Below are 25913 nucleotides of genomic sequence, written 5' to 3'. Positions count from 1 at the left end.
ATTTTCGAGATGTGCCTTAACCACAGGCTGCCTGTTGTGGTAGGGGGTTCCTGAGGCCCAGTGTAAAGAAAAAAATGTCCATGTAGACCAACTAATGTCTTTGAATATATATTAATTTGTATGATCTGCAACCCCTTCCGTGCTTAGCCTTCTCAGAGACCCTGAAGGAAAGACATGTGTCCTAGTCCCTGCTAAATTGCTTGAGACCTTGCTCCGTTTACCCAAGTCGCCTTCCCTCCACACCGAGGACATCTTTCGAATCCTGTCTTAAGGTTTTAAAATAACCAATTAATGGAAGACAAAGGCAAAAGTCATAGAAAAAGCTGTTCTTGGGATGGCTGCCTAGGTGAGCCTTGGGAACACCACCACAGCACAGTGCTGCGCTCCCTAAGGTATTCTGGCCACTCCCAGTCTCCCGGGAAGCAGTGCGCCAGCCGTACTCTTCCAGATGATAGAAAACCGACACAGCCTGAGAAAGCATGTTTGGCTTTATTTTTTTATACTTTTTTTTTATTTAAATAAGGAGAGTTCTTTCGTATGGAAAGACCTAGTACAATCACATATTTGAAAGGAGAAACAACAGGGACTGACCCGGAGGGAAGGGAGGGTGAATTCACGATTCCATTTCCCATCCGAAGAAGTTCCCCATATCACGTCTAAACAAGCTGCACAGTACACCTTTAGCATCGTCTGCCCTTTCAAATAGCTGGTCTAAGTGAAAGACAGAGGGAAGGCCAAAAGAAAAGCAAAGGAAAACAAAAGGACCCTCAAAAAGAACAATCCCCCAAGTCCTTTTCTATAAAAGGTTTGAGGTGGAAAGCCTAGAGCACAGGACCCTTCAGCTAAGGAGCCTTCACAGGAACTGCTGCTCCAGGATTGTGACATGCCAAAGATGGGGCCTGGGGAGGTTGCAGGTCTGAAGCAAGCAGCTGGGGGCTGCAGGTGTCATGCACCTGGAAGATCACTAGTCAGAGCTGGTAGACAGTGGAGAGCACAGCTGGGTGACTGTGCTCATCCCCAACGCTGACCACTCTGTTCCACATGACCTAACTTGTCTTAGAGCCATCTCACAAAGAGCTGGCTTTTCCACTCATCAAAGAATACAGAAGCCAGACTTCTGTGCCCTTGCCTGTGAAAGATTCCCAACATACCCTCTAACCCAGACTTGCTGGAAATGAGGGCAAGGCGAACATGAAAGTTAACATGCAGGTACCTGGCAGAGTGGGGACCCCAGTGGATGTTGGGGGGCGGACTTAGCCAGAGTTGCCTCATGGCCTCAGCGGGTACACTCTTGTGCCCTGGGCCCTGAGTGTCAAATCATTCACGACTTCATCACTGACCATCTGGAAGGTGGCTCCAGAGGACAGGACAGCAAGGTGGACAGTGTTATCCAAGTATCTCTAGAAGTGGCAGAGCAAGCGTGGCTTTGGATGTGAACCAGCATTTCTAAATGTGTACTGCAATCATCCTTTGTTTATCCCCCTTAAGGAAGCTTAGACCCAGAAGTGTTCTGTGAACTCTGAATTTGAAAATGCTAAACTTGGGAATCAGACAAGGAAAGCAACTGTTAAGAGACCAGACTAAATGCAGTCGGCAGAAGTCTTCACCGACAGATGCTACACGCCGCATCAGGACCAACAGACTGAAGAGTCCTGGTTGCCAAACCATGGATTTCACCATCAGTGGCACCAACAAAGCCACCAGCAGTAGGAGGTGACTTCAGCAGGCAGGAGTAAAAGATTCTGCCCACCTCCACCCATCTCAGCAGTAGAAAAGGCAGGGCTGGACTTTACCTGTTCCCACCAAAGGCCATGGCACCCTGACAGACGCTCCTGTTTTTATGTGTGATCTAAAGATGGGGGTTTGAAACCAAAATAAGGCCCAAGTTCTATTATACTTTGAGCTTGACTCTAAAAACCACACAAAGAGATATTGCACCTTAAAACACCTCTGTACTAAAAACTTGGCTTGACCAGATCATCCGAGGAGTAGGGACATTTGGCCTGAAGCCTGCCCTCTGTCCTCAGCGTCTAGTTGCAAATGTGCCTCTCAGAGGGGTAGAGCCCACAGCTGAGATCACAGAGGTGGTGAGCACACCAAATTTCACATGCAATTTCCTGGCCTTTCCTGCACAGAGTAATTCAGACATTATATAAACAGAGCAGTGGGACATTTACTTTTTTTTTTCCATCTAGACCTACAACATCAATACATATAAATAAATTCTAGTGTTTCTTGTTTTTATTTAGGGTGGGAGGCAGGAGGGAAATACAGGGTTAGAGAAAGGACTGAAAACAGGTGACCTCCTAATTTTTCTTCTTAAAACAGGGAGTACTGCCATTCTGACAGCAGGCTCACCTAAAGGGCACATTTTGAGTTTGTAACAGCATCCTGTGAAATTCTGAAAGAGAAAAATGTTTGCTTCTTTTGACACATAATGCCCACCAAGCATTGGGTGAGGTGGGTCTGGCCGCATTTCTAAGAGGTGACTGTGTGGCTTTTACTGAGTGAGACTTATGGGGTAGAGCTTGGCAGTGGGGCAGAGGACTCGGTCACTTCCGGGGGGTGGAAGGGCTGATAGGGGCACAGGCAGATCTGTGCTGGGGACTCCTAAGTGGACAGTGCTTCTGAGGAGGGATGCGAGAAGAGAGGAGATGTGTCGGAGGTGGGAAGGAAGGAGCCGAGGGCTGCAGTTGCAATGAAACTGCACCAAGGCTGCCCTGACTGGTAATGCTGGGGACAGTGTGGCAGTACCTGCCGGGGGAAACAGACTTCTGCTTCCTTCAACAACCAACTAGGCAGGGCGAAGCCACTTCAGAGCTTCTAAGCTGCTTCTCTGCTCTCATGCCCATGGTGACACTTGAGGACAGACCCACATGCTTGTCCCAGCCCTGCCACCAACTATGAGCTCTCTGAAGCAGGCTGTCTCCAACACCCCAGATGGGTGATTAAATGGGGGTCCTAAGCAGCAGCTGAGCACCCTGAAATTCACTTCATTTTCCTTTGAGCAATGGGAAATTTTCCTTGTTCTTAGTGAAAGCAAGAAGCCTCGCATACAGGTGCTCACACAAAACCTGCAAGCAGTAGCCCCAAGACACCACCCTTTAGACACCACCAGCCTCCTTTGAGGCTGCATAGGTTTCTCTGTAGGCCACTTATACCTTGACCCTGTCCAGTTCTCTAAGGAAGGGTAACACACCTATAGCTTAGAAACCCTACCCAACACCCTGCCCTGTTACCAGGAGTGAAGGACGGAAGATGAATGTGCCATACATAGTCTTTCCTGTCGCAAACTTGACTAATAGGTGTTCACCTGTGTCCTTATATTGATTTTGGTGATAAGCTGTGAGGAGTGAATGGACAGGGATCCAGAGGGACACAGCAGGCTCCACAAAGAGGAAAGGAAATGAGTGGGGAACAAAGCCACCCAGGGGGCTAAAGCACGGAGCCCAAGATGCAGTCCCCAAGTGGGGCCAATCTGGATTACAAAACTCCACAATTCCTCCGGTGCTCAATACTCACTGTGTCCAATGACAGCAAAAGGGCCCTGAACAGATAATTCTTATTCTGAAACATTAACTCCACACCAGGGAACTAAACTCAGATACCAACTTCACAGTGCCCAAGGTGGTGAGGGACCAACCAGAATGTCCAATCACATCCTCCAAACCCCAACGGTTAGCCAACCGGGGTGTGTGTGTGTGTGTGTGTGTGTGTGTGTGTGTGTGTGTGTGACTCTTAAGAATCACCTCTTAAGGTAGCACTGTGACATGTCAAACAGGACGGAGATAAAAGGTGACCACTGGGGACAGCAGAGCAGAGAGAGGACAGCGAGGACCATATAAAAGTTCAGCTATACAGATGTAGCTAGCATTTTGTTCTCATTTCCCCTTTGTAAAAACCTTAGCTGCTTTTTAAAACAAAAAGCCTCCAGCTAAAATGACCCTGCTGCCAAACCACTGTGCCTAGGGAACTGGGCGGGCGGGCGGGCGGGCAGGTCTGCACTGCACAGGAGGCTCACTCCACAGTCACTGGGCAGAGGGGTGGGAAGGAGGAAGTCTGCTCTTTTGTACCAAAGCAAGCAGGTCAAAGCCACATGTCCACGATGCAGGCTGGCTGACGATGGAACTCTCAGGAGCTTTCGTGAATGGAAGAGAGCTCTGTCCAAGCCAGGCGGTGGCTGTCCAGGCTGGTGTGGCACACCATCCCTGTTAGGGTGTGGGGCGCACCGTCCCTGTTAGGTGAGGCAAGAGACCCAGGCACCTTCAGGCTTTGCTTCCCTCCACCTTGACTGCCCGAGGCTTGATTGCTCCGGTTCGCTTCATCTGGGAGGTGGCTGATGAGGCCTCCTGCAGCTTCACGGTTCCCAGGCCGGGTTTTTCATCCACTCGCTTTGCCTTAGGACAGATGAACAGGAAAACCAAAGTGACCACAGGGCAAAATGTGTAGAGACCACTCCCTATCTGCTCCAGTGTCAGACCAAAAGCTATCCTCACAGGAACCAGGGAGGAGCCTGGCGTGCAGTCAGAACTGTCCTGTCCTTCCCAAGGGTGCAGTGATTGAGAAAGGCGGGAAGACTCCCGGTCCTCCACAGACAAGTCAGTAGCACATCCTTGGTGAACATTTCAGGTCCCAAGGCTGACGGGAGGGGCCTTTTCAAATCAGTGCACCCTGTGCCCCATGGGCAAGCAAACAGCCCCTTCAGCAGACCAATCTACCCATGGGCTGGATACCCACCCAGCTGAGGAATGAAGCCAACTGTGATCACCCAGATCTTGATGCATGATTCAGTCAAGCCCCATTCCAAGTGTCTCTGAATAACGGCATTTCCCCAGGACCCCACCTGATCTCAGGGTTACACTAGCCAGCAGCTCTGCACAGTGGTGGCCTGCACAGGGTAACCGCAGTTGTCTAACTTCTGGGGGAAACTTTGTTGGGTGTTTTTTGTTGTTCTGTCAGCTCAGGGTGGAACCCAGGGCCTCACCCATGCTAGTCAGGTGCTCTGCCCCTGAGTTATGCCCTCAGCTCTGGGAGAAAGGGTTAAAAACCCATCTCATAGCAGGAACAGTGACCTCCAAGGAACACTGGGGAAGGGGGGCAAAAAGAGAGCCATCACCCTCACAATCTCCACCTCTCAGTGACAAATTTATTAAGTCCCAGGCCTGACCAAGGTCCTGAGCTCTGAAGTCCCAGCCCACCTTTACAGGAGGAAGAGAAAAGGGCCTACAGGGAAAGACACAGAGAAATCCTTCCTGTGAAGTGGGGGACGCTGTATCCTGTCCACGATCCCACCCAGGACAGAGACATGCCACAGCACTCACTAGAGCTAGCACGCACACACACCCAGCCTGAGCTAACCCAGGCCTAACCGTGTCTCCTAGAGCGCCATGACAGCCGTAAGTGGCTGTGGATAGATAGTACACCTTCTGGCATCTCCTCTTGTGGGAATCGGGCTCCTCCCTTCTCTGCAGGACAAAGAAGGATCCAAACACCCATCAAGAGAAGTGCTTTTGCCAGGAGGAACTCAGGTGGCCCAGCTCTAAGCAGTAGGGCACGGTTCCCTTAATAAAAACCATCCATCAGTTGGACAGTCCCCTCTCCTTTGGCGCTAGGAGACAGGCCTAAGTGTCCAGGGCTGCAGGGTCTGGGAAGCCATCTTCTACCTGTTGAACGTAGTGTCCCTGCACAGAGCCCATGTTAACTGCTGATCCAGAGGGCTTCCCACTGGGGCTAGCAGAGCTAGGCCTGAAAAAACCAAAGGCAGGGTTGAGAATACACATGTGTCACCACAGAGATGGAGTCAATGCCTAGCAGCACGTGGAGGCAGATCGAGACAGGGAGGCCCTCTGGCCAGAGGCTTCAGCAGACAGAAAGCACAGACCTGAGACAGCTAAGAATGCAAACGCAAATGCAAAAGGAGGGCGGTCAACAGTGCTCCTTGGCACCTCCCGGAGACACACCCAGGAGAGGAGCTACAGCCCTTGCCATGAGAAGACAGCCAGTGCCACCCTCAGGCTGTGGAATCTGGACCAGTGTGGTGCGGTGTCCAGATGAAGGCTAGCAGCAGCCTTCTAAGAAGCTACCCCAGGGGGAAGGGAGAGGAGGTCCTCGGTCTCACTTGTGGGGGGAGGGGAGAGATCTACAACCACATTTAGTCCTTAGGGCCCTTAGATGTTTTATGAGAAAAAGGTCTTCTGTAAGAAAGAGTACTGTGCAGAGGCCAGCGAGTCTTTTGGGATGAGGCTGTCTAGTGCTAGATACCACCATATCGGAAAAGCACATCCTTTGATTTTTAACTGAGGACCCCTCGCCCATTTCCTGAAAATCTTGCTATACAAGAGTTATAGCAATCCCTCTGGTCACCACAATGCCTGTGTCTTCATATCCCTCTGTCTCTTCACAGATAAAGTTAACATGCTATTTACATGTAACCTAGCCATGTTCTCCAGTATGTGGCTTTTTGTTTTGTTTTTGTTCTTTTGTCTTGTTTTGTTTTTTAAATATGAGCCTATAGAGGCCATTCTTATTTATTTTTAAAGATAGATTTATTTATTTATTTCATTTATATGAGTAAACTGTAGCTGTCCTCAGACAACAGAAGAGGGCATTGGATCCATTACAGAAGGCTGTGAGCCACCATGTAGTTGCTGGGAATTGAACTCAGAACCTCTGGAAAAGCAAGCAGCCAGTGATCTCAATCTCTAGCCTCCTGTTCTTTTGTTTTTGTTTGGTTCTGGGAATGGAACCCAGAGCCTGATGTGTCTTAAGTACGCATGCACTGTCTACACTGACCCACTACACCCAGCTCTTCCTATACACTTGGAAAATCCTCTCTAGACTGCTTACAAACACTATGTAGACAGTAGCTATACTATATTCCTTAGAAATGATGACAAGATACCATTTTTGGTCCCTTCCCACTCCCAAATATTTTCCATTTGTGGCTAGAGTGCCCAGTTTCTTTCAAGGCTGTTCTCTCCTTACAACCTGCTGAGCCCAGGTCACTGCCATCGCACTGGGCAGGCAGACCATGGCGACCATGGAGTGTGTGTGCCCTCTGCCAGGCAATGGCAGTAGAACGGAATGTACTCCCGCACAAACAGAGCCACCACAGCAAGAGTGTAAGACGAGGGGGGGGGGGGGCGGCGGCTTCACTTTATGTCAGCCCGGAACACCAGAGTCAGGCGAATGGACTCCACCTGTACAGTGTGTCCTGGGTGCCTCTAGAAAGACACTACAGATCTGTCTGTCCCACTCAGTGCTTAAACACAAGGTATCAGGTTGTATATTCTCAGGCCCAGGCCCAGCGCTGCTCCCCCAACCCAGCTTGAGAGAATCAAGAGCCCCTGCGATGATCCAACAGAATCAGATACCTCTGAATCAAGCCAAGGAGAACCTTGATGGTTACTGGAGGTAGAAAACCCGTACCAAGGAAGCCAACAGCGGGTACCAGTTTGTGGTTTGGGAAGAAAAGCCACCCACACCCAGCTTTAAGAAGTTCTCTAGGGGCTGGTGAGATGGCTCAGTGGGTAAGAGCACCCGACTGCTCTTCCGAAGGTCCAGAGTTCAAATCCCAGCAACCACATGGTGGCTCACAACCATCCGTAACGAGATCTGACTCCGCTACAATGTACTTCCATATAATAAATAAATAAATAAATTTAAAAAAAAAAAAAAAAAAAGAAGTTCTCTAATAGGGGTCAGAGGGTGAGTTTGGATATGAGACCGCGGGGCTGTGGCTGCCACCCCACGAAGTTCTTACTCCTCAGAGCCTGATACACTGCAGATTAGAAACAAACACAATTTCCCCAGGACGCACTCTGCCACAGCTAGCTACAGCATGAACACGTGACAAGGACGCCTCAGTGACACTCAGAAACACAAAGGGGGCCATGCTGCAATGCCTTCCACCATGTTCCCCTGGCCCATGGGCTCTTGGCAATGCGCCCCAACTCCAGGGCTCATCTTTACCTGTATGCCTGCGGGGATGGTGCGGACCCTCCAGTAGGAACATTCTGTTTACTGTCGGCAAAGTGGAAGCCTTTCAACTCCATCGGAGCGGACTAGAGTGGCCAAGAAGCAAAAGAGTCATTCAGCGGCCCAGAGACAGCCCAGCCCACAGCCGCCCAAACCCAACCCGGACTCAGGGAGAAGCTCAGTCTTAGTGTTTATTCTTGTTCTGAGACTACGCCTCACTCCACAGCTAAGGCTGTCCTTGACCTCCGGTCCCCATGTCTGAGTGCTAGGATTAAAGCATGCGCAGGGGCAGGCAGGCTCTTCCTTGAAGGGACAGGAAACTGAGTGTGCACAATCGCCCAGTCCCCAGTTACATCAAGCTCACGTGGCCTGGTGAGACACGCAACACAGACTCCTGTCCTTACTCAGGAGTCTAGGTCCTGCACCTGTGGTGGCCACGTGGCTCCTCCTCATTGGCTAAGACAGGCTGTATATGATGCCTGGCAGTCTGGCACACGCCAACGCCTGTCTTCCTGACTAGTTTACACTTAAGTATCTTAGACTGAGGCCTTTGCAGTGTGAGAGACTGGAGGCGTGCCCTTTCTACAGCCGTTCTGTGGTAGAGGCTTTGGCTGCACAATGCCCCTCTCTGGGAGCACCTTTACCTCTCTGCTGGTGTTCAGGACGGGAGGTTGGGAGCCAGGTGGAGGAACCCTCCGGGGGGCTCCAACAGAGAGACTCTGTCCTGGAGGCAGCTGGATGGACTGTGGCAGGATCAGTGGCTGCTGCCCGGAGCCATACCGAGGCAGTGGCATAGTGAGCTGTTGGGTGACAGCACAGTCAAGAGGCAGAAGGGACACTGGGGAGAAAGCTAAAACATGCATCTGGGAGCAGACATGGCACTCCTGAGTGGCCTCAGGCCTTGGAGTCTTCATTAAACAAAGGGTGCTGGAGACGCCATAGGGTACTGTCAGACATGAGCAGTGGCACCGACAGAGCAATGCATGTGACATGCTGCACAGAGCTGGGTGCCAAGTGCAGGCTTGGAGGGGAAAGACGGCAGAGAGCTTCCCCAAATGACAGCGGCCCAGGAAGCCTGGCCTCGCATCCCTTTGTGTGGCACAAAGATGGGCACCACAGATTTTTGAATCAATGAACAAAAGAACAAACTGGAGCCTAAGAGAGCCTTCTGGAGGCTGCCAGACAGCAAGCCAGCAGCAGACCAGCAGAACCCCCGGGGCCCACGAGATCACGTCCCCAGTCAGAACAAGCCTCGGGGAGAGGATAGCACTGGGCAGAGCAGGGCCACTTGGGTCTCTCAGTCACTGTCCTCTTCATCTCCCTGCTTTGAGTCCACAGTGGAGGGTCAGAAGGATCTATTGGAAACACATCACTGAGACACCAGGACCTCAGAGCAGAGCACAGCAGGGCAATGGTAAAGTCAGGCAGGAACGATGTCTGGGAAGGGGACAGCCTGGCTCTTGCCCTTCCACAGGCAGGGCTGCTGTACTCACTGCACAGGGTACTAAGGACTGAGGGCAAAAGGTAAGACCCTGCATATCCAGCACAGCATATGGGCAGGGTAGTAAGGATGGCTCTGTGTGTGTGTGTGTGTGTGTGTGTGTGTGTGTGTGTGTGTACAGCCACTGAAGGGCCAGAAGTGGGAGGGGTGGGAAAAGCAGGATGGAGTAATGTAGATCAGATGAGCAGGATGTCTTGGAACCAGTATGCTAGAGCTGCCAGGAGATATAAAACAGCAAAGCTGGGCAGCCATGGGGACCCAAGGTTGAAGAAATAAACCCAGGGCAGAGCAGTGCTTGGATGACAGTGACCAGGAAGGAGGGCAAAGACAGGAACGAAGGGCACACCCACAATTAGATGGGAGCGGGGAAGGAAGGAAGGAAGAGGGTATAAGGAGACAGGAAAGCCAGGGAAAACATCTTGAAGATGATTTTACAAGTCAGGGGCAACTGGGTGATGCTGTGATGGGGTGGCTGAGGGTGTGGTGGCGCACGCCTTTAATCCCAGCACTCAGGAGGCAGAGGCAGGCAGATTTCTGAGTTCGAGGCCAGCCTGGTCTACAAAGTGAGTTCAAGGACAGCCAGGGCTATACAGAAAAACCCTGTCTTGAAAAACCAAAACCAAAACCAAAAAAAAGGTCAGCTCCGAGTCTCCCTCTACACAGAGACAAAGAAGAAGGATATTTGCCCTGGTGGCCTGTCGACGAGGGGCATCTGAGGGACAGGATGCCTCTGTGGTCCAGAAGCAAGCCGTCATGGCGGAGGACAGAGGGCAATACAACATGGGGGAAGCAGCAGTAGTGGCCGCTAGGAGATAGGACTGATGGAGGCAGAGCATGTGCACGGCTCTGAGGGTCTACTCCCAGGGGTAGAAGGAAGCCATGCCACACGGTGGTATGAAGAGCAGGTCCCAGGGATGCCTGGGGTTAAAGTACTTAGAGTCCTGGCCCATGCATGCTCCCTACACACAGGCATGGACCAGGACATCTAGATGGAGTAAGAGGGCGAGCCAGCTGCCTAACAGAGGGAAAGGCCCTCAGCTGCCACACAGGGCCCGAGGGTGAGGAGTGAAGGGTACATTTTGACCCACGGATGGGGGTGGGGGTGGGGGTAGCTCCAACACACAGAGAGGGCAGGCTCTGAAGTGGGGACTAGAAGGGATGGAGGAACAAACATGACACCTGGCCCATTTCCAGTCCCACAGCCACCATCTCTGTCGCTCTAGAGGGAAGGGAAGCCAGCAGAACACAGCGCTGTGGGACTAGTTAGTCTGTCTGCATCTGAGAGATACATCTGAACATCAGCACACAAGAGGCAACTGAGAGGCAAGGAGGGAGGAGACTACCAACAGACCAAACTGACCTGTGGGAGCTGGGAATCCAGCATCTGGGAGGTGCCCAGCCCGGCAGCCTGGCCAAGCTGGCCCTCGTAGACCAGGGCCTGGTTTCCACTCATGGGCTGGTAGGGTGAGCCAGACTGGGGCTTCACCATCTCCAAGGGCTGTATGCCAGGAAATGCAGAGTATGGGGGCTTCAAGGCTGTACCCCCTGAGAGGATCATCGTGCTGGGTGGTGACAGGCTGGGGTGCATGTACACCTGAGACCTGCAAAAGCCAGATGGGGGTCAGAGACAGGTGAACAAGGTACACAGCCATCTCCAACACTGATGAACACAGATACCAAGGACTTGCTAAAGATCCCTGCTTCCCCAGAGAATGATTCAGTGGACTGGAACAATCCTGACCAGAGGACCATGAACAACCCCAAGCTGTGGCAGGCTCAGGAAGACCCAGTGATGACCAAGACTGAAGCTATCACGAATACAGAAACGTTGGCTGGGGTTTGGGGGATGGGACATGGGGTAGTGGGAAAAAGACCCGGCAGAGGGGACAGGAACCCCTAGCAGTCTGTGGTGACCCAGTCCATGGCCCCGGAGCAGCACACACGACACCAGGGTAGGGAGGTCTGACACCTGGGCTATCTCACCTGAAGGGCTGCAGGGAGCTGAAGATCTCCTGGGACTGGGAGACGGGGAGCCCACCTCTCAGCCCAAGCTGGGCCTGGGCCTGCAGAGACGTGTGAAGGGATATCGGGATCTGCTGGGCAGTGGCGGCCTGGGAACAAGAGCCAGGTGATTACTGCATTGCCCGAAACACATGCCCCCACCTCCACCTAGTCCTGGCCTGGATGGCAAGGGTACAGCTCGACTCATCTGATCTGTCTTCCCGCAGCAAAAGGCCAGTAAGTGGTAAGACAAGGCACGGTCGCCCTACCACTGGAACCACACAGCAGAAGCGAGTCCAGCTACACACATCAATGGAGGTGAACTCTGAGTATCCTTTTTAGGATATACGTGAGCTGAGCTGGGTGTTGTGTCTTATTTTAGTTCCAGGACAGCCTGGACTAGAGTGGAACTCAGAAATCTTAAGGAAAGTACTAGAAAAATAACTCGGTATTTAACAGAACTTGTTCTTGCTGAAGGCCCGGCCTCAGCTCTCAGCACCCACTGACAACTGTCTGCAGGTCTCGTTCCAAGGATCCCATACCTTTTGGCTTTGTGGGCAGTACATGCACAGAGCACACAAAGCACACATGCAGGAAAAATAATCATAAAATAAAAACAATAAAGGGAGGCACTAAGATCCATTTAGTGGGTCAGATTCTCAGGAAAATAGCATAACATGTCTTCAGAGTTGAGGGTACCCCATCCTGTCTGGATCAGAGACGTGGAGTAGGAAGGAACACTTCAGGCTGTATGGGAGGCCAGCACCAGTCTCTGAAAAGAGGCTCCAAAACATACCAGCCTCACACAGACAGAATCCCAATCTTGTGCAAAGGCAACATCCTACCTATCTCTAAAACTGTCTCTTTCTAATGTAAGTCACCTGTGCCCAGGGACTCGGGCCTGCCAGGATCCCATTATCAACATAACCCAACTGCAGCTAATCCCCAGCTATGAGAAGTGAGGCCTCTGGGTAGGAATCTGGGGTGTCTACTCCATGCCTGTCATCTCTCACATCCTTTCTACAAACACTCTCTGGGTATCACATGGGGCAGGGGGCAAAATCACCCACAAAGAAGTGCAGAGTGACACAGCTGTGCTACCTCTGACCTCTGACCTGGCTACCAGACTTGCTACCCTCACCTGCTGGTAGCTCTGCTGCTGAGGTATCGTTTGAGGAACCAGTCGGGGCTGACTTGCAAACACGTGGCCATCCAGGTACAGAGGTGGGAGGTGGCTGCCTAGAAACAGAAAACAAAAAAAGGAAGGAAAGGATCAAGCCTCCCGTTGCACACGGCGGCCATGTTTCCCAGGGGACTCAGTGGGGCTGAGGACACGTGTGAGCAGAGGCTGTTCGGTTTTTCGATGCAGCACACAGCTCAGGAAACCCAGGCAGGTGCAGGAGAGCACCCAGCCCTCCACCGACTCCCCTGTGGGAGTGCTTGGGCTGTTTCCTATGGAAGAGAGCTGCCTCAGTCTCTCAGTCACTGTCCTCTTCATCTCCCTGCTTTGAGTCCACAGTGGAGGGTCAGAAGGATCTATTGGAAACACATCACTGAGACCTTGGCAGCTGGGCCCTCAAAATCCCCAGTCACAAGCATGATAACAGGAAGAACTGAAACAGCTCCTGGTGACAGAGGGCACAGATGAGCCCTTGCTTCGTGGGTGCAGCCCCCCTGTGGTTCAGTAGCATCAGCCTACTTTATTGGAGAAGAAAGCAGCTCACCAGGGACTTGGCAACGACTAGAGTCTGACTCAAAGCCCTATCTGTGCTCACTCCTCTCTGGAAGTTCCCAGTGTCTCCCTATGGCACTGCAATCCTGCTTCGAGTAACAGAGCAGGGATTACACTGTCCATAGCATGTGGGAAGTTGTAACTACCTGACTTAAAAACAAGTGTCGCCCATACTCTGGAGGTGAAGGCAGAGCTGCGAATCCGGCTTTTCGACAGTGAATGGAGAAGGTTCCTGGGCCTGGCTCAGGGGATATGATACCTGGTATCGAAGCAGAAGGCGCTACAGAAGCCACGGGCATGGGCGGCATCGACACTCCACCAAAGGAGCTGTAGTTGACCCCATTGGAGGCGCCCACAGAGGATGGAGGCTGGATGCCCGAGCCTGCACCTCCTGGAGAGCTCTGCTCTGGCAAACTGGGGGAGTTTTCCCAAGCCTTGCGTGCAGACTCCATCTTTGGAAGCAAGAGGAGGGGAGGGATGCAAATTACTACTGGGGACAAGAGGGGAGAGCAGCAACCTAAGCCATGGGTGTGGGTGCGGAGGGCTCCCCGCCACCTCTTCACAAGCTGAGGTGCTGGTGAGGGCCCTAGCCCAGCGCAGGCCTGGCTTTACCTTTAGTGTGAGGTCTGCGGTGGGGAAAGACATGGGAGAGAGGCCGATGGCTCTCTGCATGTGGTGATCCCGCCGCAGGATGGGAATACTCTGCGTCAGTCCTGCCTGGAGAGGGGCAAAGAGAGTCATGGGGCACATGCAGGGCTCAGGGACACAGGGCAGCTGCTCACCCAAACACCCGGGACCAGAACTCATCTAGAGCAGGCTGCCTAGTTTCTGTGATAGAGTCACCTCCACACCCACACTCCACTAGCCCTCCACAGTCACGTCCCAGCCACACAAAGGGCCGAGCTACTAGGAAGCAAGGGCTTGGATACGGCCAGGCCCAAATGGGGACGAGTGGCTGGTGGCTGTCACTCGGGTCTTTGAGCCGTCCTAAAACGTGGGAAATGCAATGACTGCACCCTGGTTGCTGGGCTCATTAGCCAATTCTAACAACTCATTTAGGATTCCCAAAGAGAAGAGACTTGGCTAACATGGCCTCTCAAACACATCAAATCCCACCCGTTTTCCGTCAAGACTGGCAACGTTCTGAAGCACTAAAGCTCCTCCTCCAACCCTCTTGGGAATACTGTCTGGCCATCCTCCCTCATGCACACAACTTCCAGGGGACAGATCAAAGGGGAGGCTGTTAGCTGCTTCTCCAAGTAGCTCACAGTGCTGAATCTCTGACTCTCCATGGCACAGAACCCAGTGGGCCATGGCATTCACACGCTCTGCTACCTGCATTGAGGGAGCCTGGCTTCCAGGGGGCACCTCCTGCTTAACCAGAGTTGCCCACTAGCCATGAAAGGAGAGTCTGGGGGTGGGGTGGTGGTGCTTGCTCTGGGCTCCCTCCCTAGGGAGAGCAGTCTGCCCCACAGCTAGCACAGCATGGAGACTGGAGCTAAAGCAAGCCAAGTGACCCAGTCCTTAAGAGCACTGATATCACCTCCAGCCAAAGGTCCCCAAGCCAGAGCTGCCAGCATGGGTGCACGGGCAGAGCCAGAGGAGGACAGGCCAACTTACATTACTAGCCAAGACGTCCTGAAGCTTGGCCACTGGATTCCCTACAGGACCAGAAACAGACCCGGGTGGCAGGCTGAAATCAGAGTCCTGGAAGAGAAGGGGGCACAGCACCTGAGCCTCGGGCCAGCTCACCTGCCCCCGCGCCCACATCAACCAGTGTCCACGATGCACTGGCCAGAGCCACAGGAGAGGGAAATGACCACACACAAGAACGGAAGCCACCTGACTTGTCTCCCCCACCCTCTGGCTGGCCTTTGAGCCCAGCTGTACCCACTGGTGCCACAAAGCAATCCAATAAAACCTGCCCACCCCTGCCTCTGTCCTAACATTCTCCGCAAAAGAGCAGAGTGCTCAGCTCCCAGCTTCCCTTTCCTCTTTAGGAGACAACCCTAAGAGTTCATCCAAGTCCAAGAGAGAAAGGAGACAAAGCGAAGCTCACTTTTGGACTGACTCCGAACTCAATGGGCGGCACCGGCAGCACGGAGTCCACGTGAATCTCCACCCCATTAACAGGCGGGACAACGGCCCCTGGCAGCCGCTCGGCCCCCTCAGAGCCCTTTCTGTTTTTCAGAGACCGCTCGTTGCCGATGGGTCCTGGTCTGTGCTCCTTGCTCTGTGCAGAGCCTTGTTCTGAGTCCTTGTGGAAAAGCAGAAGGGCTGAGACACACACACATACTTCCAGGCACCCTTGGCATCTCGGGAGACAAGACAGAGACGGAAGGGCCTCTTCTGCCCAGGCCCTGGCCTCCGTGCAGGGGACTGGTAGGTTACCTTGTGCTCCGCCTGCTTCTGAGCTTGGTCCTTGTGGCTGTCGGCCTTAGATTCCGCCAGGCCAGGCCCGCTAATTTCCTCAGGCTTGAGAGTGCCATATGGGGAACTGCGCTGTGAGGAGGTCGCAGACGACTCCCGAGACTCAGCACTCAAGTCAACGCCACTATCTCCCTGGCTGCTCTTAAACCCCTGCTGTGCAGAACACAAAATGGGTTAGATCCCTGACCCCAAACTGCAAAGCACTAGCATCCAGGAGGCAGCCTCTGGACAGCACAGGCCAGCTTTCCTCCCCACCACTGACCTCCACTCCAAAGTCCAGACCTGCCCTCGTGATAGTGGCCCATGGCACACACCAAGTGTAATGAATGCGCCAATTCTATGTAAGCTCATGACCACTAGACACTGCATGGATCTAAGAAGGCCACCAAACTCATTTTATTCAGAGCACACAGGTGCCAGGCAATAGCAGCTCAAAGGTGACTCTTACGCCAGCTCCCCAGCTAAGAGTCTCCCTTGTCTCTCTGCTCCTACAGGCACCACACAGAAAGCAGAGGCCAAAGCTAAAGAGGGTGATAAGCTAGGGACCACAGTAGGGCACCCTGTGCAAGCCCAGCTGCCAGGAAGGGTGTTGGGTAGTGGCACTCACCTCTGAGGTGCCAGGCTCAGTACTGCTGAAGGCAGTGACAGCTGTCCTCCATGAGTCACTGGCGGCGCCCTGCACAGGGAGGGCTGACAAGGAAGGGAGGCAAGAGTCAGGGCATCAATGGGGGACAAGCAGTCTGGGAAGACAGGAGCCTGTAAGTTCCTTTCCACTGCAGTGACCACCAACTGAAAAGACGAGTTGATGGAACACCCTTACCCCACCCCACCCCAACCCCGCCTTGTAGGGCACAGAGCTCCGAAGACCGAGATTTGTGACTAAATCTGACATACAGGCACTAATGTGAGAGCTTCTTCCAACAGCCAGCCTCCTCAGACAGGATCTTATGTAGCTCTGGCTGACCTGGAACTCCCATGATCCTCCTGTCTCTGCCTCCTGAGTGCTGAGGTGAGAGGCCAGTGCCAGAACACTGAGTCATACTCTGGTTGGCCTCAATAGAATTCTCAGTCCTCTTAGGCCAACACTCTCCTGCACTGAAACCGGGAGCGAGCAGCTACTTCAAGCCTTGAATGATCCAGGAAGGCACAGCTCAATTAAGTGAGCAGCCTACAGAACTCCCCCAGCACCCAAAGCCAATGAGGCAGACCCAGAAGACATATGGACAGGATGGAGCACACGTGAGCCCTGGTCTGAACAACTGAGACCCTTCGAAGCTGACTGCGCTTCAGCCCGGTGCCTGCTGCTGTGCCCGTTTGGCTGAGGGTTATTTCAGGCATTGGTGGTATGGTCAGAAGTGTCCTCCAGCCCCCATCGTTCATCCTTCTACCAGAGCAGGACATCACTTGAGAATTGCTGTTCTACACCAGGGCCAGAAGGATAGTGACAATTATAAAGGCACAGACGTGCAGGAATATGAGTCACCCACTGTGGCATTTGCTCTAGCCTGGGTTCAGCCTCGTCCTCGCTCTCTTAGAAGCCACAGAAAAGCTCTTGTTAACTGTGCGATCTTCTAGGCTCCCTGTTGTGCAGGCCGTGCTCACTGCAGGCCTTCAAAAAGAACTTGATCAATTGAAAGGGACATTAAAATCAAACAAAAAAGATGTAAGGAAATAGTTTTCAACTAACTTCCGTTAGTCTGAATTTTCTTCTTCCACAGAAAACAAGAGGGAGGAATTCAGAGGGCTTCTCTGTGCTGAGGAAGGGGGTCCCTTACTCCCTCCTGGCCATCTGAAACAGGGCGCCTTCCTGAGGGTGACATGGTGCAGAGGTTCTGCTAGTCTATTGGAGTAGTCCTGGGGCCAGAGATGTATCCCCCACCTGTGACTGCCGCAACAAGTCAGCTCAGCTGCTGCTCAACACTGACTCTGCTTGGGGCCCAGGAATAGGTCATGACACACTTATACTGACGGCTCAAAGGTGTGAGTCTCCGGAAAGTGCCCTGCCTCTCCTGAGGCAGGCACCCACCTCACCTTGGCTGCTGTTCTCCCAGATCTCAGTGCCCAGGCTGCTGCCAGGCACAGTCACATCTTGCTCCAGACACAGGCCGTTCTGCTTTTTAGCAAACCGAGGAGGAATCCGGGATGAAAGGCCCCGACCTTTGACAGGCACCTGCAGGGAAGAGGAGCTGATGCAGTCCCACCTTAAGCCATGACTGCATGGCTTAAGCACACTCTCCTAGGAAAGTGTCATATTACTACCCAAACCAGCTTGAGATGCCTGACCCGTGTCTTCAGAACCCCGGGCTCAGGGTGCACTGCCAGGATAGGCAGACTTGCCCCAGGAGCAGGCTGACAGACGGGGCCGAATGCAGTGTCTAGCTGCAAGCATTTCTGTCAGGGTTCCTGAGCACTGTGACCTGCAGGATCACCTAGCCAGTCTGGGGCACTAAGGGAAGAGGAAGACTAGGGGCGCTGAGGCTTATCTCTGACCTAGCCGGTCACAGTTTGGCTATTAGACCCTGGAAAAGCCAGCCTCTTTGTGACAGGTCCCAGGAGACAGTGCATGCCCGACGGAGAGTCCTCCCCTCCTCTCGGCCCGTGGTGCTTACCTGAGCAGCCTGTTCTTTTTTTCTTCTCTCCTCCTCCAGCAGGCGACGCTGCTTCTTGGTCAGGACTTCAATGAAGCCTTCACCCACCACAGAGCTTGCTTCATTCTCTTCCCCAGGGCTGGAGGCGCAGTTGTCAATGAGAGCATCTGAACCAAAGGCCACACAAAGAATAAGATGAGAATCACCCAACCGTCAACTGATGAAGTCCACTCACCAAGGAGCAATGTCACCAGTGCCTGTGGAAATCTAGACACGGTGCCCCGCCCTCCTCCTGCCCATGTGAGCAGACATTGCAAGCACAACCCACAAGTGCTCAGACAGCACCCGTGGAGATAATGGCTTTAGAGATGCAGATTCACACACCCAGGTCAGTCTCTTGCTAGCCATGTGGCCTTGGATGCCCCCCTTTAAGTCTGTGAAGTTATACAGATGTCACTGGGGCTCAGCAAGGCTGGAAGCATCATAAGACAGGAGGCTGGGTTGTTTTGCACCACCCCTCACTCCAAAGGAGAGCCCCAACTCACTTCCATAGCCCAGGTCAAACTGCTTCCGGGCCTCTTCCTGCTCACTAGCCCTCTGGGTAGGCAAAGAAACCTCTCTCTCTGATTTCTTACTGGGGGTTTCAGGACCGTCAGAGCTGGCGTGAGTGGTTCTCTCCAAGGCATAGGGTGAATGGCTGCCAAGGCCTCCAGGCAAGGCCTCATCTGGAGACCTGCAAAGGAAGGAAGAGTCCATGAACGCTCCACTACTCAAAGGCTAGGAAAGAGGGGCAGGAGGATCTGAATGCACGAGGCCCACACACAGACACAGCAGCTATCTAGTTCCGGTTCCTGCGACTGAGCCATCAAGGGTCACAAGAGCCTGCCCACAGTGCGAGCCCCGTGCTGGTCCTGTTCTGCGGCAGGGTGAAGGCTGCTGGAGTACCCTCTCCACAGTACTCTTCCCTCCCACTGTATGCTGCTTCCACAGACTGCAGTGCCGAGAAGAGGCCGGGTGGAGGCACCCAAGAGAGGCCCACAGACCAGAGCAGCACAGGCTATCTCACTGCAGGGCTCTTGAGTTCATTCATGATGCCTTGTTGGGGCTGCAGTATAGTCACACCGAGACTTAACAGATATTCTCCTGAGTCAACTTCTTTGGGGTATGTACACGTGAGTTGTGAACTCTGAATTCTAAGGACAGGAGGGGTAAAACCTCTGCACCCCAGACATCTCAACCTGAGGCGCTGATTGGGCAGCAGGACCACATTCTCCCTACAGGCAGCCTGGGCCATGGGCCACCCCATAAGCTTCAGCTTCTAGAAAAGCAGGCTCTGGCTGAGAGCGGGCTGCTCCCTTCTGTTCCTGGTGGCTCCAGCCATGTCCAGGCAGCACGAGGGAAGCAGGGCCACTAGGGGCAAGAGCTTTCTCCACATGACCAAAAGTGAGTGTTGCCTTCTGACCAGCTGCAGCAGTACCAAGCGGGTAGACTGCAGAGCTTGTCGGGCACCACACACAGGCAACAGCCGTCAGGGCAGAGCTGAGGATATATCCGGAGGTTGGACTCTGGGAACACGGGCTAGAACAGCAGTCACAAGAAGGCCTCCGGGGAGTAGGGCATGGGGAACTCTGGGTCTAGTTGATCAAGCCACAACAACAACATCAACAATGACACACCATGGAGAAGCAGACAAGCAATGCAGGAGCACGTGATGGAGATGCTCACACACAGCGGCCGGGGCCGCCTGGCTTGGCAGGGCGTGCATGCATGGACTTGATGCTGTTGCGAACAGGACAACGACAAAGGACCCGCGATGGTGCTGACGCGTTACCTTTTGACTTTCAGAGGCGTCCCGCTCTGCTGGCTCTCGCAGCGGGGGGAAGGCTCACCCCCACCTGGCCTAACAGGCTTCTCCCCAAACCCTCCCGGCTCCAGCTTGCGGCTCTGTCTGTCGGCCAGGGGCCTCTGGCTGGAGAAGCTCCTCTTGGCCAGCTCCTTCTTTTCACCCAAACTGGACCCAGAGAGGCCACCATCCCCTTGCGCTTCGGGTTCAGCCACGAGGCCTTCTCGCCGCTCCCTACGCTCGCTGAAGTCACTACTCTCGGAGGCGGTCTCCCACTCCTCGTTGGCATGATCAGAGGAATTCTGGTAGGAAAGCTCTGGGGATCTGTGACCTCCAGGACCACTCTTGTCCCCAGGACAGAGTTTGGACCGGCCTGGCCACTGGCTTGCCAGCAGATGGGACTCCTCCTCAGGTCCCCACAGGCCCAGGGACTCCCGCTCTTGACGGAGGCGCCGGAAGCGAGGGGGCTTGTCTTGGCGTGGGGGCCGCCTCCTACGGAAGGGCCTGTTTTCTGCATTTTCAGAATCTGCCCCATGGTCATCTTGGAAAAAGGACCTCTTGTCCTCCGTGCGGCTGTCCTCAAAAAGCCTGCTTCCAAATGTGTCAGATTGTCGGTAGGAGTCTGGTATGTAGTCTCTGTCGGTGCCTCGCCGTGGGCCACACGGGTCAGAGGAGCCATATTCCTGCCAGGAGCTGCCTGGGCTCCTGCTCTGCCAGTGGGGAGGTTCTTTGGCAACAAAGGTTCTGCGGCCATAGCTGCAGTTGCTCAGGCGGGGTGGGAGGGCTCTCCCGCATGTCCGGGATCCCCGGCTGCGGGTGTCTATACCGCCCTGGTCCTCGGTGTAAGTTCTGTTGGAGCGCCATGAGTCCTTCAGGGCACCCTCGTCCCTCTCCGTGAGCATGCCCTCGTGGCTATGCTCAGAGCCCCGCTGCCGGCGCCTCTTGGGCAGCTCTTCATACTCAGAGCCCTCGCTGTGAGTCTCGCTGGCAATGCGACGCCTTGGCTTGGCTCTGGGGCAGTCTTCTGGTGGGGGGAAGTCACGCAGGCCCCTGCCTCGGTTACTGCGCTGGCCACTACTGTACATGCCACGAGACCCAAGGACACCCGTGCCACAAAGACCACTTGTGCTGCTGCCTGCAGGCCGGCCGCCCCGGAAGGTGAACTCTCTGAAGCCGCGGCCACGGCTACGGGCCTGGCCCCGTCCCCCAAAGGCCTGTTCCTCATCAATGAAGATCCAGTTGTTTCTCTTGGTTGGGGGAATGTCACTGGCCTCCCTTGAGGGCCTGCTCTCCCAGGTCTTATCTGCCTTTTCATCTTCATCCAGCTTGCTAGCCTCGTGGGCAAAACCAGCCCGGGAGGCAGCCTTGTCCTCCAGGGCGGAGGAGGCATTGGCTAGGGCAGGGTTGTTCTCTTCGTCCTCCTCGGCCCTGCCCACGGGTTCTTTCTCTGGGGCCCGCTGTGAGCTCTCCTCTCTAAGCCCCTGCCTGCCTCTCTCCAGGGCCTTCTCCTTCTCTTCTACCTTCAGGGCCTTAAGAACTGGTTTCTTGATGGGTCCTGACCTCCGGGTCCTGCCCGGCTGCTCCTGGTGCTGGCCGCTGGAGCTCCGGGGCTCAGGTGTCCACTCAGGCTCCGGGTTTGGCTGTTTCTTGGGGCTCCCTTCCTTCTCCCAAGAGGAAACATGAAAGGAAGGCTCCTGTCGGGGAGCCTCCAGCTCGACACCGTTGGCTGTGTCGGCGGCCTTTGGCTGGTGGCCAACATCCCAGCTGCCATACTCTGGCTTTTTCTCAGCTGGGACAAAGTCAGGCTCCAATGGGGAACACCTGAGGTTTGGGGTACAACCCCCAGGAGCACCCACCTCCTGAACATTTTCCTGGGGTGGAAATAAAAGCTCCTGGCCTATTCTTTGAGAAGAGATACAGCTGTCAAAGTCTGCTTGGGCCTTCTTGTCAAAAGCACTCAAGAACTCCTCCCCTCTCTCCTCAAAGAGATCGCGCTGGGCACTTATGCCCCCTGGCCTTCCGGGGGAGGCACAGTAAGACCTTTCATTCCTGAAAAGGAACCAGAAAAATCAGTCAATGTGATTGGAGCTTGGTTCCTGGCCGCCATGCTGAACAGGGCTTAGTTTTGGTTTGTTTGGTTTGGTTTTAAAGAAAAAAAAAGTTTTTTAAAAAGAAAAGAAAACACAAACATTTGGTCTAGCTTATGGTTCGTTGCTCGGTGGCCCCTGGCGTCCGTGGCCGTGAAGATGTCAGTGGAGCTCAATGAACTGCCCTGGAGACAGAGGAGCTGGCGGTCCCCTGGAGCAATGAACAAGCTGGAGCCTGGGAGTGGGGAGCCTGGGCCTGGGGTGGCAGGGCTAGCTCCTATACGCACAGGAGGAGCGAGCCCAGACCCCACTCTTGACCCACCGGCCTGTGAGCCCACCCTCTGCCCCTTTACTCCATGCCCACAGTTCGACGACCACGGGGTTCCTCCTGTGCCTCAGCCTGGCCATCAGAGAGAGCCACTCGCATCAAACATTCAAGCACACCTGCTTCCACTCCTCCCCACCCACCCTGGGCTGTGTCTCCCGGGACGGGGCCTCTTCCTAGGGCCCTCCACTGGGACTGCGGAGCCTTCCTTCAGCCGCAGAGGGAAGCTCACCTGACATGCATGCCCATGGCCAGAGTGTCAGCAGACTTCGGGTGGGGCAGTGAGTAGCCTTTGTTCTGCAGTGCCATGTAGCCCTCTGGGCTCCACACAGGAGCTGGGTCGAGGGCGGTCACTTTCCGTTCTTGGAGCGAGGGCACACAGTTTTGATCTTCAGAGCGACAGCCAGTCCCACTGAGGGACTCTTGGGGCATCATGGGCTTCATCAGTCCTGAAGAAGGCAAAGGATCAACCTCTCTCATCTAACACAGAATGCCCGGCGGAAGCCACAAGGCAGAACATAGCCTTCCAAAGTGGCAGTTGTCCTAATGCCACACGGACACAGCAGGTATCCCTTAAACAACCGAGTCTTTACTCTGACCAGGGGAGCCTGCTGGTATGCAGGTGTACCATCTGACCTGCCTGTGGCCCGTAGAAGCCAATGCTGGTTCCCAGAATGAGAGACCACTCGAAAGGTAAGAAAAACAATAAACAGGAGCCAGATCTCTGCCCAGCAGGGCTGGGGAGCGAGCACAGCACCACACGGCAGAGCTGTGTGGACTGGATGGGCCAAATCCCAGGCAGCACACATGACCAGCCAGCACTCAGTTGATTTAGACCTCCTAGGAAGACTTAGACAGGGCTTTGGCTTCACTTCCTCATATCCCTATGGGAAGATGGACAAGGACACTCTACATTTTGTATTTGGAAACTCTGGCTGTTGGGGAGGGAGAGCCTGGAGTGGCCCCGATAGACCAGGACACCCGTAACGTAACGTCAATCTACCGGCTGTATCAAGCTTCCCCCATCTGTCCACATCAGCATCCTCTCAGAACCAGGACTTTCAATGCTTCTGAAATACTACCAAGCATTAGAAAGCCCGTGTCCTTCCGTAAAGGGAATTCCTAGGAAGGATGCAACAGACAAACCTTAGGAAACCTTCTGTTCCTTTGGGTTTCAAGGAGGCTGTATTCAAATTTCTGCCTCCCAGAAGAATGCAGAGGTCTTCCAGCTTAACCAGGAGTGGCTGTAAGGGCAGGAAGCCTCTGAGAGGACGGCTCTGAAAGATACTCTCCCTCACCAGGTCTGAACTTTAAATCCAAAATGGCCAGAAGGGGTATGAATGTAGTATACTATAGCTGACACTTTCTAGAAAAACATACAGCATTAAAATTTGTATTTTAATCATTAAAACATGATTTAAAAAAAGAAAAGGAATGAAGCACTTCTTGGTTACAGTGGCGCACACCTGTAATCCCAGACCTGAGGAGGCAGAGGCAGGTGGAGCTCTGAGTCTGAGGTCACCCTGGTCTACAGACTGAGTTACAGGCCAACCAGGGCTACATAGTGAGACCCCCATCTTGAAAAACAAAGAAAAAAAATTCAAAATAGGAGCTGGTAAGATGGCTGAATGGGTAAAGGTGCTTTTCCAAGCCTGAGTTTGCTTCCTGGAACCCACACAGTGGAAGGAGACCTTCTGATCTTCTAACTCCCCAAATGGGTAAACACATATTTTAAAAAAATAAAAAAATGGAGGGAAAAAGAAATTACAGAACAAAACAACAATTTGGGAAGCAAATACTACTTCCAAAAATATACAGGCAGGCATTAAAATTTAAGAAGGTGGATTAGACATGTGTGAAGAGACAAGAGAGCTGAGGACAGGTCTGAGTCTGTCCCAGATGGCAGCACACAGGCATGTGTATGTATGCACACATGCACGTATATACATGGACACTTGCCTGTTACCTATAAAGGCCTGATCAGAAGAGGCCACGTGTGTGCTGGGAACTGAAAGAGCAGCCAGTGCTCTTAACTACTAGACCATGTCTCCAGTTCACACACACACACACACACACACACACAAAATCTTATCTGGGGTGGTGGTAGAAAGCAATTGTGACAGGGTTTCACTGTGTAGCTCTGTCTGTCCGAGAACTCACTCTGTAGACCAGGCTGACCTCAAAGTCAGAAAGCTGCCTGCCTCTGCCCCCCACCTCCCACTTTCAGGGATTTAAGGGCCACCACTGCCCAGCATCCCAATAAACCTATGGAACAAGCTTTGGCAACGAAAAGCCACAGACTTGCAGTCAGCGTCTCCTCACAGGGAAAGCTACACTACTAAAACCCAGAGTCCTGGAAAGTAAACAGTCAAAAGCTGGAACAAAAGGTATCAGACAGACAGTGACAAAACCTAGAATAATGATGCTACTTTTAGCCAAAGTAGCAAAGACAGAAAATAAAACCAATTCCTTTCTATGTGTTTCCAGATAGAAGAAACAAAACCAGACAGTTTGCTGGGTGTAATGGCCCCAACCTGTAATTCCAGCACACGGAGCCTGACCCAAGAAGACTTCAATGAATGCGAGGTTAGCCTGGAATACATAATGAGATCCGGGTCAGCCTGAGCTACAGTGATGGTGAACACCTTTAATCACAGCAACACAGACAAACTCTCCTGCTGGGAGCAAACCCAGTCTTCTTCAGGGCTAGCACCTTCCTGTGAGTTTGAGGCCGGCCTGGTCTTCACTGAAAGTTCCAGAACAACAACAACAACAACAACAGCAGCAACAACAACAACAAAAACAGCACAAAAACACCCAACCAAACAAAAAATCAACACACACACACCCCTTCCTTATAGGAAGTTTATAAAGCCACAACCACACTGGATATTTAGTTATTTCTGTTTGGAGCTAGAGATGAACCTGAGTCCGTGTGAAACTAAAAGCATGTGCTTCCCCAAGAGGCTGAACTCCCAATCCTGTGGCAGTCGCAACAGCTGTCAGTAACCGACTAAGGGGATTTTTAACAAGACCAATGGTATGGATATCAGTCTAACACAATTGGCAAGCACAATTTTATCGAGTACTTCAATATGACTAGCAAGAAAGAGACTTAGATCACCTGACAGTTTAGCTTGTGGTACACACCACCTGACAGTGAGAAGGCATCACATGACCCCAACAAAGCAATGTTGGAAACAGTGCTATAAAGACTATATTGTGAGGAGAACAGACAAGTGAGCTACAAAAACCAAAAGGGTGATGAACCCCCAAATTTGGTTTTAGCAAAAAGCATTAGACCAACTTTGGGCAGGAACAATCTGGGCTAGAGAGACTCACCAGCAAGGACGCAGGGGCTGCAATGACAGCACACACCTTCATAACCATCCCAACAATGTTTGTTCTGGTTTGCTTTTTTTGGTTTGC

The 25913-nt window shown here is 53.1% G+C and overlaps 1 protein-coding gene and 2 non-coding genes across 15 annotated transcripts in view; all 3 read right to left on the bottom strand.

Annotated features, from left to right (window-relative positions):
• Positions 1–470: 470 nt before the first annotated feature.
• Positions 471–25913, bottom strand: part of Prrc2b (proline-rich coiled-coil 2B) — an 83507-nt gene continuing 58064 nt past the window's right edge. The window contains exons 15-32 of one of the 13 annotated variants that reach the window (XM_006497948.4): positions 22717–22933; positions 20061–22121; positions 18775–18962; positions 18251–18396; positions 17673–17811; positions 16249–16331; positions 15603–15794; positions 15271–15468; positions 14832–14918; positions 13824–13928; positions 13471–13663; positions 12621–12718; positions 11462–11589; positions 10839–11079; positions 8622–8777; positions 7972–8063; positions 5664–5745; positions 471–4397 (exon numbers count right to left, since the gene is read on the bottom strand). In XM_006497948.4, coding sequence (XP_006498011.1) covers positions 4266–4397; positions 5664–5745; positions 7972–8063; positions 8622–8777; positions 10839–11079; positions 11462–11589; positions 12621–12718; positions 13471–13663; positions 13824–13928; positions 14832–14918; positions 15271–15468; positions 15603–15794; positions 16249–16331; positions 17673–17811; positions 18251–18396; positions 18775–18962; positions 20061–22121; positions 22717–22933 — 4538 coding nt within the window. In that variant the 3' untranslated portion in view covers positions 471–4265. The remainder of the gene's footprint in view (positions 4398–5663; positions 5746–7971; positions 8064–8621; positions 8778–10838; positions 11080–11461; positions 11590–12620; positions 12719–13470; positions 13664–13823; positions 13929–14831; positions 14919–15270; positions 15469–15602; positions 15795–16248; positions 16332–17672; positions 17812–18250; positions 18397–18774; positions 18963–20060; positions 22122–22716; positions 22934–25913) is intronic. The other 12 variants (NM_001159634.1, XM_006497949.4, XM_030249897.1 and 9 more) reach the window with 12 other exon arrangements.
• Positions 9271–9355, bottom strand: Gm25632. The gene has a single exon (XR_003954180.1). It is a non-coding gene; the product is annotated as a small nucleolar RNA SNORD62 (small nucleolar RNA).
• Positions 12954–13038, bottom strand: Gm22192. The gene has a single exon (XR_003954179.1). It is a non-coding gene; the product is annotated as a small nucleolar RNA SNORD62 (small nucleolar RNA).

Source organism: Mus musculus, chromosome 2 (assembly GCF_000001635.26).
Source record: "Mus musculus strain C57BL/6J chromosome 2, GRCm38.p6 C57BL/6J".
NCBI classification, from domain to species: Eukaryota; Metazoa; Chordata; class Mammalia; order Rodentia; family Muridae; genus Mus; species Mus musculus.
This window is presented reverse-complemented; position numbering and strand designations above follow the sequence as displayed.